At 42.0% G+C, this 12,125-nt stretch overlaps 1 protein-coding gene and 1 non-coding gene across 2 annotated transcripts; both read right to left on the minus strand.

Annotated features, from left to right (window-relative positions):
• Positions 1–38: 38 nt before the first annotated feature.
• Positions 39–11,285, minus strand: PABIR2 (PABIR family member 2). Its single transcript, XM_074599885.1, has 10 exons — positions 10,823–11,285; positions 10,319–10,397; positions 8,973–9,029; positions 8,560–8,603; positions 8,425–8,479; positions 8,098–8,199; positions 6,688–6,776; positions 6,053–6,117; positions 3,582–3,678; positions 39–2,522 (listed from the first exon to the last, which is right to left on the minus strand). Exons 1-10 carry the CDS (start codon positions 10,936–10,938, stop codon positions 2,372–2,374), a joined length of 855 nt encoding a protein of 284 aa, XP_074455986.1. The 5' UTR covers positions 10,939–11,285; the 3' UTR covers positions 39–2,371.
• On the minus strand, positions 2,607–2,753 carry LOC141749100 (small nucleolar RNA U109). The gene has a single exon (XR_012589263.1). It is a non-coding gene; the product is annotated as a small nucleolar RNA U109 (small nucleolar RNA).
• Positions 11,286–12,125: the final 840 nt, after the last annotated feature.

Genomic DNA, 12,125 nt, shown 5'->3' on the forward strand with positions numbered 1-12,125 from the left:
ACTAAAAAAAAAAAAAAAAAAAAGAAAAAAGCTGTAACAAGGGTGAATATTTGTGCGTTTGCTTTATGAAGCTTACATTCTAATGTTTACAAAGGCCAGCACTTGTATAAGACTCTCCACTAACAAACAAATCTGGAATACATCAATTTGTACAGGTAAGTCAGCCAAAAATCAGCAATAGCTATGCTCTTCTGGGTTTTAAGAAAGCATGCAATAGGTTTCCCCCTTCTGCCACCCCTTGTTCGGATTTCCAAATGACAGTACCAAGAAAAGCACGGCAGAATGCAACCGGGGCACAGGTAACATGTCGAATTTTATCACAGACTGTTTACCAATATTTTTGCAAATGTAAAAGCAGCCTTCTTTTAGCACCGAGAAGGCAGAGAAGATACAAGCATGAATAAAAAAATAATTAAGCGGTTTAAGACATCAAATTCAAGAAATAGCACTGTGCATATACAAATAAAATTAACATTCAATACTGTAGAGCTCATTTAAAAATGGCACCAATGGACAATATTTTACAATATGCACATTTATTTGAGGCGGGGAACTAATGCTCCACAGGTGAAAATGATATTACAAATAATAGTGCCGCTGTTGGCCCATTATGGTACTACTTACAATTTAGTGGAAACACTTTTAAAAATAATCTGGTATGTACACGTCTTCTGGAAACTCAACGGCTTCTTCAGAACAGGAAAAAAAAAAAAAACCAACCCCTACGGTTCTCCCCCTCCCCTTTTTAGCCAGACAGTATTGCCAGAGATTGTGCTCACTTGTAAAGCACATAATCTTACTTTAAATTCAGTGCTATTTTCTTTCAAAAAGATCAGAAGTTGTACTTTTAGATAACAAAAGCATTTATGTTACAAACATTCAAAAATGGAAGCTTATGATTCTGGCAGACAACGTTGCGTATTAAATACAAACCAGCCAGCAATTACTGAACATAAAAAACTTATTCAATCATAAAAAAATACTATAATTCATCACCACAGACTTTTTACATAGTTATAAATAATAAATAGCATAACACAGTAGATTACAAACGGATTTATTTTGCCCCGTTAAAGTCTTTAAAAAGTAAAATATCTATTGTCTTACCTCAGACTGACCAAGGTACTGTATCAAGACTAGTCATAGCTCAACTCTAACTCCTTCACCAAACGATTTGCAGAGCTCGTATTCAATCCAACCTCTCAAGTCTTTCCTTGGGAATCGAATGCTCACTTCGCTCTCTGCCCTGCTCACGACCAAAGGCGTCGCCGCTGTGTGCAGCGGAGGGTGTCACTGCGGCTGCCGTCTCCCAGCAGAGCTGGGGCTGCCCGCAGCACCCCGCAACGCAGCACATGCCTGGGAAAGAAACACTACGGAAAGCAGCATCGACGCCAGGTTCTGGTAAGCAACTCTATAGACAAGCTGTACACAAAGGACTTTTCCCACCCACCCCTCTGGTTTACGTTCCGTAATTCTGTAACAATGTCCCCTAAGGCACAAAAATCCCTATGACCTCAATGCCACAGGAGACATCGACGGTGCCATACGTGGTTCTCCTACACAGTAGTTTAAATAGCTTAGTTATCTGCACTGTATGTCTTAGATAGAGGCATGGATTCGTTTTCCTTGGCCAAATCGTGCTGAATATTGACCTTATTTCATACAATTTGCAGGATAAAGGAACTGGGGAGAGAACTATGCAGCTATTTTAATCACGTTTGCAGAGTATTATTTCTTCACTGATGGCAAAAGTGCCAGTCATGAGTTATTTTGCTGTGGGTTGTTTGGGGTTTTTTTTTGTAATGTAATAGAGTGAGATTTCCAGACCCACTGTGGTCTTCTGTAATAAAAACAACTAGCAGCACTAAGAAAAGAAACGATTTTTCTTTTCCTCCCTTCTGTAAGAGAATTTGAGGCTAGTGACTGAAACAAACCAAGGAGAATAGTTTTACTCAATGGTAGAAGTGCCAGAGAATAAATTAGTATTTTCAAATCCTTCCGAACCAAATTATTTCCCTAGACGGTGACCACGATAATAATAGAAGTATTTTCCTAAAAATTGCAACACTAATAGGTAGATACCTATTCTCGGAATCAAAAAGTATATGCAAGTTCCTGAAAGCAAAAAGTTAGTATAATCTGAGCAGACATCTTGTTTAAAAAATAAATTCGCAAAACCAGACATGAATGTGGTCTACAATGTCCATTAAATGGATAAATCAAAATCACTGGAAAGTCGCCAAGGATTACAGTTACAATAATTTTTCCTTTGAATAATCCATGTGTTAATGGTTCAAGGATCAGAGTTCGTTTCTCCGTACGAGCGTACAGTAAGGGAACAGCACAGCCAGACACTGACTCAGAACTTAAGTCACTTCGGTGAGAGATCATCCATCAAAATGAATGAAGAGCACGAGTTTGAGCACGTTACGGGAGACTCCGTGGTTATGCTGCCTTTAGTCAGTGAGTCAGAGGAAGAGCCAACACTGCTGCTGCTCCCATCGAGAATATCTGAAGACAGGCTGGGGAAAAAGAAAAAGGTTATCTAGCAAGACGGGCACGATGGCTTTGTGTAGAAACCTAACGTACTTTTGTCCTTGTAGAACAGATGTAGGAGACCTATACTACCACTCAGTCTTTTCTGCAAGACTGGCAGCCCTGAATTCTCCTTGTTTTCTGTAGCATGTTATATATATATTCATGCTCCTTACGGGAATGAGGAGCAGAATTTGTATTTTTTTTTTAACATGCAGAATAAATGATGACTCTGATTTTAATCAGTTACAGAAAGGAGGTGAAAACTAATGAGAATAAAACCTTAAAAGGAAAGGAGTAATAAGAATCTAATCAGCAATGCAGCAGAGATGTCATTAATTAGCTCGTATGTTTTTTAATGTTGCACTGCACAAAGCAAGATTTTGAAACCCATTTTTCCCTTGTAAGTAAGGGATTCCTCTGTTTGGACTTTGAAGTCTTGATACAAGATTCCAGAGGGCACGTTAAATTGATGCTTTTGCAATTCAGCTGGAAGCAACACAAAAAAAAAATAAAAATATTTTGAGGCACTTTCAAGCCGGTAGGTAAACTCAAATGATCATAATACAGAGTTGATATTTTAGAATACTTTGTATCTGACTCTTGACAAAAAAAGAACTCAGCTTTTTCTGATCACAATACAGAAAGGAGACAGACACTAAAGATCATGAACGTATCAACGTGAACTATGTAACTGCAGGAACTATTCACGCACATACTATATGACCACTGCCTACAACATAGCAAAATGATGAAGCATCTTTGAGGCAAAGTAACTTTGCTTATGAACTAACAGGGATTTATAACAGTTATATTCAAGATAAAAATTTTGATACACAAAATCTAGGCTAGAGTCTGCTGAGGAATAATTGATCAAAGGAGCAGGAACATTGCCACACCACACTACCACAGGAACAGTTCCCCGGGATACGCATATGGAAGCTACACACAAAATATTTTTCTGGAAAAAACAAAACAAAACAAGAAAGCTTGTGATAAACGCGCATTCCCTGTTTCAGCATTTCAGGGCACATAAAATATTTTACCATGAACTGAGATCTGTCAGATGTGTAACATCTGGAGAAAGCATGTTGGTCGTTCCTTGAAAAAGTCTCTTTGGCTGACTTTCAGTTTCCATTTCACCTAAGGAAAACAGTGCAAATAATCAAACTCACTTGAGTCTCTGGCACGCCCAGTCAATATTTGTTTATTGTAAGAAGGAGGTTTGTCCCACAATAGAGCAAGGTTGCACCTGTAACACTGTAAGTCCTCTAATTCAGCCAACAAAACACTTGGGTAAGACATTAATTTGATGCTAGCTGATGTTTAACCATCCAGTCTGTCGTTAACTAATGCTTCAACAGCTTCTGAGGGGCTACAATGATCTTAAAGACACAAAACAAGGCGCTTGCTATTTAGACTACAATCAGACAAAATAATCTAAAGCAAACTAATTACTGTGACTTAATTTTAAGTAAGCATTTGAAATGAGGCAACTGACATAAGCCAAAATACGGACATTAAAATTTGTAGTGATTATGAAAATAGGAGCAGCAGCTTGGTTCAGTTTCACCCTCCTGCGTACAACAAATTCTGATGCATACGTACACTCTGACAGAAAAGCCGAATAAAAAAAATTGGCATGTGTAGGCATTTCCACTTACTCATCATGGATCAGACTATCTTTGTACCTGTAATCATCTACTGACATTAAAAGATTAAACATGATGGGGAGAATTCATGTAATCTCGTTAGTATAATCTGCACCGAGAATGAGCTAGCTCATTAATAGCTTCTGTAAAACAGACACATTGGAAATATCACGAACTTGCCAATAACAAGCTTAGAGGAAAAAACCCAAACCTCTCAGCTACAGTATATTTTAATTTTTAGTTTGGCAACAAAACCATATGAAGTGAAAAATTGTCTGGTGTTTTACCTACACTTCAAAGCAGTCGTGGTGTCAGTTTGAAGAGCAGACGAAAGTTAAGCATTATACAAAAACAGTACATATTAATATGTTATGCAAGAGAATTATACTACCATTCATTTTATATAAGACTGATAACCCCCCCCAATTTCCTGTTTCCTTTAACCCACGGGGATACATTCCCTTCTTTGAAGGGAAGGAATAACAACTTCTATCAAGCGATGGGCAAAAAACGCTTATAGAATACTTGGTCTTATATAAAAATGAAGAAAAGCCAGACCACCAACTTAGGTAACTATTTTGCCACCTGAAACGTCACAGAGAAATCTGCACCACCACAACACATCGCATACTCTCCCTGCATTAATTCCCGACAGCAGTGAAGTGTTCTTCAATACATCGTATTCTTCCCTTCACACATCACGGTGGCAATTTGTTACCATATCACATCTGTACAATACGAACCATAAAGCTACTGCTAAAATTCGGAATAACAACAGGATTATGTATTTAGGAAAAGAAATCAGGTTCACTTAAACGGATTACATGTTTTAAAATTAACTAACATTTTGAAAATTCTTTGATATTTTGAGTAAAAAAGGGAAACTCCCATCTCCATTTTGTAAAAGATGCTCCACATGCGCACATGGATAGGGTGAGGAAAGCCTACCCTTTACCTGCACTCTTTTTAATACTATCTTTGTAAAGTCTACTGAAAAATGTTTAAAACACAGTATGAATATCTATTCCCTACTGATCCCTGAGCCTGATAAACTTTTGTTCGATTTTAATGCCTCTAAAATTCATAGAAAATAACAGCCAAGATACAACTGGCACTATGAGAAAGCTTGTCTCTCCCCCCTGTCAATTCGATATAAATTAGACAACATTCTTTATCTGATAGGAAAAGCAGTCCTAAAAAACACAATACACAGTAACTTTTCTTGAAGGCTAAATATAATTCTTGTAAAATAGAAGGACATGCTTTTGGTGCAGTTAAAAAAAAAAATGCAGGAAGGATAAACATAGCCAGAGGTACACTTATAAATATCTCAATCTTACAGTTCTGCTATGGAGACTTGTTCTGAGATGTAATTTGAATACTCTTAACACAAAACACTTCCAGGAAAGAATGCAGGTTTCCCCCTTCAGGAGGAAAGAGCACTGATCTACTCCATTTCTCTAAACACTCACCTTCTGAACTTTCAGAGTAAAAACAAACATTCAGTTCTAAGTTTAGAAGATACTGCATGATAAGCAACATTCCTGAGATGATCTGAAGGGTGCGCACCGTACAGTGGTACTCATAGGAATGTCAGGGCTTACGAATATTTCTAACATCTAATTTGTTGTGGAATAAAGTTTGCCTCTTTCAAGCAGTAGCTGCTTTTAAAGTTCTTCATTCTTGTGTTTTAGACTAGCTACTTTACATTGTACTTTTAAGTTACAACTGGCAAACTGCACTTCAGTGCGGATGCAAGGGCATTATATTTACAGAACAGAAAAAAAATATGGAAAAGAGAGAAATGTATCCAAGCTGCAAAACTAAATCCATATTAAAACACCTGATAATGTAAATGCACATACCTTTTCTTTTAATGGGGCCGAGAACACTGGGCCTGATACAGTTGATTGGGCTTTGACTCCTCCTGCTAGAGAGAGAAAGAACACCGATAGGCAGGTCTGTAAAGGTTCCAACTCTGAACACCACCATACCTAGCATCAAATCAACACAACCACATCATATGAAGTGTTCTTTAAAACTATTCCTCCACAGCCGGAACGCTTAGAGAATCTAAACACATAGATAACAAAGTGCTGCCTATTAGAGAAGATTATCTGCCACACAACGTTGCAGTCAATTTTCTAGGGTCTTCTCCTTCCCTTATTGCATCACATCCTCACTTCATTTCTAAATTGTGTGTGATATTTACACAAAATTGATATGCTGACAAAGTTAGTAAAGTTCACTTGAAGTACCCAGGAATTTCCTCACAAGTTACCAAGTCTAGTTGACACAGGCTCCTCTAAGAGCACCCACTTAAAGCTACCATTGGCAAAGGCTGAACTTTAAGAGCATTTTTATGTGGCAATACTTCAGCTAGAGAAGACTAAAGTCTCTTTTAATGCCTTAGCATCAGTTTTAACTAATCTTTGTGCTAGCCTTTGGATAAATCACAATTTAAGCAAATTTATACCTGTTACTTGCAGATGCTACTTACTTGGAGAATCGCCTTGTTGGACTGGGAATAGGACTTGGAGGTAATCCATTACTGCTCACAAACATTTGCAATGATGGTGAAAAACATTGCTGCAGAAAAAGTTACATTACAATGCTTCAGAATTTCCTTTTAAATACTCAAGGGCTTCCCCCCACCCTCCAAACAAAACATCCCCAATTAAAGAAAAGCTAATAATGGAGTAAGGAAGAGATGATCAAATGCAATCTTAGAGGCATTAAAACTTAACTTGCAAAAATATCCTGGCTAATGCAATAATGCTCAGATTAACCTAAAATTCAAACCCACACGAAAGCTAAAAATGAAATACACACTGTTTTCTAAATAAGACCGTTGTGTCTGTTCTTCCTGTTACATTTAGAAGCAGTAGTACAGTCCTCAAGAATTACTTCTTTCAAGGGGCTTATTAAACAAACAAGTTGAGTTTACTCAAAAAACATCTGACCTGAAAATTGAATGCAATATTCCAGGGTAGAACAGAGTATTTAGCTCTGTGGCTCTGCAGTGAATCTGAGCCTTGCCCAAGAATGCCCATAGCTAATCATAAAGATGTTTCTGTCTTGTTATCTACTACTGCTTTATAGTCGTGATTCCAAAGGCACAGGACCAGCTGCCAGCACCAGTGTTACACCAGGAACACATTTTCCCAGCACTAGTACGTGGCTGCTCCGTGCATCAGTACTGGTAGAGGCGTGCAATAAAAACAGTAGAACAACCAAAGAGGGTGAGTGAAAACAAGGTCAAGCAGCCCATCTTTAAACACAGTGCCATCTTCTCTGTGCTACATTTCAGTTTTCCAGTCCTTACTGGAAAAAGTAGTTTATGTTGTCTAAGATTCACCTCTTCCCTTTTTCCAGCACGAACCATCAGTCTTCACTGCAAATTCAGCACGCCCGAGTCCTTCACAGTGAGTTTATGCCTTCCTTTCCATAACCGATGGACATACTTTCATCCTCCTCACCACACAGATTTGCAGCTTTTGGTCTTTGCCTACACTCTTATTCTACACATACAACACATTCTGATTTTGGTGCTTCTTCCCCAGCATCCCCCCACTCGTGCAGCTGAAGATCACAGCCAAATCTGATTACTCTAATGACCTCTTCCAGCTTCCCTTAGAACCAGAACCCTAACCCATCCAAACATCACACAAAGAGCAGCAACCGAAAACATTCAGTGTGACAGAACCGGCACGCTGCTTAAACTCTGCAGCTCTAAGATGGTAAGCATCTGATTCTTAGAAATCAATAAAATGTGGGTTTGAGTTGGAGGGTTTTTGTTGTTTGGTTGTGGTTTTTTTTAAAAGCTATCAAACAATTTGTGAAGTTACACACCTTCACCGTTCACCTTGGTCTAAAATGTTCTTTCCGTTTGGCATTTCACTTATCCTACCTTTCCTATTCCTCTTGTCGGCGAAGGTGCAGGCGAAACTGGAATGAAGTCTATTCGCTTTGGGGAGGAAGATTTCTCAGACTTGTCCAAGTCATTGTCGCTCTGTAAATACAAGGTTTCCACCTTAATGCTGGCATGGGATATTACCTTAGAATCCAAGGCACAACCTTCTAATGGGAAGTCATCAGGTCAAATGCACAAATAGGTAAAGCAGATGAACTAAGTTCTTCTTATATTATTTTCACAGTATAATTTCGCTCTTTCCCTTAAACTCATCAGTTGAGCGTAAAAGTAGAATTAAATAGGAAACATCTATAAAGAGATTACCAGGCTCAAGCTTTCCTCCCATGACTGGCTTATCTGCATTGCTGTTTGCACTTCCCTAGAACACAAAAAATCCCATCAGTAGCTGCAAAGAGGATAACTCTGGCTATTTTATCATCTTGTTTCAATAACACTCACCTTTCATGTGCTGTTTCTCTGTTCATTAAATCCACTCCTTCCTCCTGCAGGAGATACATGTCGTAAGTCTTCCCATAACATTTGATTCATCACAGGTACTCACGATTCAATAATTTGCCATTAGAATTTAAATATGAGCAGTAGGAGCACTCCAGAAAGAGAAGACTGCTACCAGGCCAGCTCACTGTTTCTCTTGAATGAAACAACACTTCACAAATGCAAGGTAGTTTAAACACAACAACAATAGCCCTTGCAAGGATACTTCCTTGTTGAAATTAAGTCTTAAAAGAGACTCTGTTTCCTCTAGTACTTGTAAAACTCAATAGGAAAGAAACTCCCATTACGTAAATACTTCAATATTATATAATACTTTTCATGCCGTTACTAAATATACAGATAAAAATTACACTTACCCTTCTGATCTGATGAAGTCGGCTACTAGGAATACGAATAGGAGATGATGACAACAACTGAAAAAAAGTGACAGCCACAACGATTAAATCACCCATCGACGGCTTGCACACATCCTATTTACCACCACCTGCACTCTTAGTGAATTAAAAATGAGCTGTACAACTACATATGGATGACTCAAATAATGTTGCAAAAAGAAAACACTGGCCTTCAAGAGAAAAGACTTGTTTTACCACTTACAAATTCATTCTCTCGCTCAGCAAGTGGCACAGATCTCACACTTGTAGGCAGATACTGCTTAGCACCTCAAATACACAAATAGCTATATACGCCGTTTTGACAAGTGAGGTATTACAAAGGAAACTATGAATACGATACAAATCCCTGCTGCCCAGGGTAAGACGACAAACTCCTGTACTAACTTACTCAACCAGTTGGCTATTATAAAGGAGAAATCTCAGTGTTTCATCTCAGCCTTAAACAACATTCTCTAGAACTTTACTGTTGCAATTTTTCAGTTGCATACAATTTTATACATCTAATTCCTCTGGAACTTTGGCTTACCACCACGTGGGCCAGCAGGTTCCACTCAGGATGCCCATGTGCCTACCGTAACACCTACTGATTTGAGTTCCAAACTTTTGGATTCTTATTTTTAAGAAAGCTCATAACAGAAGATTTTGAACTAAAACGTCATCTTGCTTTTTCTGAACAGAATAAAATACATAGAAGAAACGCATTTCAGGACTTTTAAGTTCCACGGGTTTTGACAAAAGCTATTTCCCTCAGATGAGAACGAAAAATTTTAGTGGAAAAGAGCATATAGATCTTCCAGTTGACAGGGAAAGATTCGAAAAAAGAAATGTAACATTTTTGAGAAGTAACTGCAGTACTGTACACTACCAGACTTATATGATAATGGGCAAAATATCACCCAGCAAATTACTCTTCTTTAAAAAAAAAAGAGATCGTCCCCATCAAAAAAATCAACAAAGACTTGTAACTCTCTTTCATTTTTACAACAAATTAAAACACCCTTTCATGGCTTTTAATTGTAACAGCAGTTTTCTCTTCAACACACAGGCAGGTCTAAATTAACTCTGAGCCTGTACTTAATACGGGGAATCACGCATGCCTCAGCTACTGCTGTCTTCTTGGGGACATACAATTAATACACCAGTATTATTTCATTGTAGGTTGCAGTCACAGTGGAAAAGAAATGCATATTCTGCAGCCAGGAAGCTGGCTAGGATGCTTGGTGCAAACACAAATCAAGTCTAACTTCATTTCTCCAGCCCAATTACTTCTCGTTAGATGTAAACAAAACATGCTCAAGATTCCTTACCATACTGTGACGGCTCATAACTGTTGTACTGTTCCTGCGAGTTCGCAAGACGTAAGGTTGAAAAACCTGCGAGTTGTCACTGATGGGGGAAAGAAAAAAAAGTTTTGTGAAGAACTTTCTTAGGAGTGCTTCACATAAAGCTGCACGGCGCTGCGCTACATGTTCCCATCTGCAGGGCACCAAAAACATCCATTTTGTTCCACCAGAAGCGCCGCTTCCAGCGAAGGACCCAGCAAGCGCTTCCCTGCTGCCGGCCCGTGGCGACGGCACACGGCGGCTCCGCGATCACCAGGAGGGACCCAGAAACCAGCGACACCTTTCAGAGGCCGCCACCGCGCAGGGGCCTGCAGGAAGCGCGGCCGGTGGCGGGGCCGGGCCCGCTCCGAGGCCTCAGGGGCCCCGCTGGCGGCGCCCGGTGCTACCGAGCCCCCTCCCCGCCGTTGCAGGCGCCACCGGGCCGGGCCCCGCCGGTGCTGGGCCGCGGGCCGGCCGGGCCGCCCTCACCTGAGCCCGTGGATGAGGGGGGCGCTGTTCGATCGCCTCAGGCCGCCCCCGTCGCCCGGCGCCGCGGCGCTCCCCGCCGGCAGCTCCAGGTCCAGCTCCATTTTCTCCTGAGACATCGCGGCGGCGCCTCCGGCTCCCCCCGCCACGCCGCGACGCCCATTCACTGCCGCCGCCCGACGCGGCTCCTCATGCCGCCGCTCCCCACGGACAGGCGCGCCGCCGCCGCCGCCACTACAGGCCCCGCGGGCGGCGCCGCAGGCAGAGGCCGGGGGCGCGCCAGGCCCGCCGAGGGGGGCGGCCCCAGCAGCGCCCCATGCCGGGGACGGCCCCTTCCCCCAGCCGCTCCCGCCGACAGACGAACTCCCCACTCGCGGTCCCGCTGCTGCCGCCGCTGCCGGGGAGCGAGCGCCTAGGGCCGGACACCCCCCCGCGCCCGCCGCCGCCGCGCAGCGCGCATGCGCAGGAAGCGGGGCGGGGCCGAAGCTGCCCGCCTTCAGCAGCGCATGCGTCCCGCCATCGCGTCCCGCCACCGCGCATGCGCGCGAGGCCGCCATCGGGCCCCTTCCGCCTCCCGGCGCCGGCTGCGGCGCTTGCAGGCGGGCCGAGTGCGCCGAGCGGCTGACGGGGCGGGCGCGGGTTTGAAACGGGACAACGGGCGCGGGACGCGGGGGCGCGTCAGGCGGCGGCCGTAAGGCTCGGTGCGTTCCGAACCGGGTGACTCCCGGTCCGGGCTCGGGCCCCGTTACCGGTGGAAGGGCTTTTTGCAGCCCTGCTCGCACTTAGAGCCCCTCTCTTCAACTTCAGTCTCGCAGCCCCTGCCCAGGGTTCTTCCCGGCTCTGTTTTGCTGCTGGAGAATGTCCTGCGTTTTTAATGAGTAATGAGAATGCCTCGGCGCCATTCTCAGAAATCTGGCATAAAGTTCGTTATGGGACACACGAGGCCTGTTCTTGGCTGTATTTAAGTTTTGGACCTTTACAAAGTGATAAAAGCATCCAAGTTTGTGCTCACTGATTTTTATTTTCTAATATTTTTCTAAAATAACAATTGCAACACACGCTTGTCTCTTAACACTCAGGGGATTTTCAGGGTCTTTACCAGCACCAAATTTTAAAAGGTTTTCATTTTCTTCTGGGAAAGAGCAATTCCGTTTTCCAGAGCACTAGCTACAGAAACAGTTAAGAAGGAAAAGTTAGGATTTTTCATCATTCCATCTTTCTGAAATGGAACACAATTCTATCAATTCTCCTACTTCAAAGCGATTGAAGGTAGATGTTCCTAGATAACCGAGTGGAAATAGTGCTT

The sequence above is a fragment of the Larus michahellis genome, chromosome 9 (assembly GCF_964199755.1).
Source record: "Larus michahellis chromosome 9, bLarMic1.1, whole genome shotgun sequence".
NCBI classification, from domain to species: Eukaryota; Metazoa; Chordata; class Aves; order Charadriiformes; family Laridae; genus Larus; species Larus michahellis.

Excerpts from the sequence above, each read along its gene's own strand:
- PABIR2 (XM_074599885.1), bottom strand. The coding sequence starts at position 10,938 with ATGTCTCAGGAGAAAATGGAGCTGGACCTGGAGCTGCCGGCGGGGAGC. Across the intron at positions 10,398-10,822 it reads CCCCTCATCCACGGGCTCAG|TGACAACTCGCAGGTTTTTC; the intron begins GTGAGGGCGGCC and ends TTCCCCCATCAG. Across the intron at positions 6,777-8,097 it reads CGACAAGAGGAATAGGAAAG|CAATGTTTTTCACCATCATT; the intron begins GTAGGATAAGTG and ends CTTTTTCTGCAG.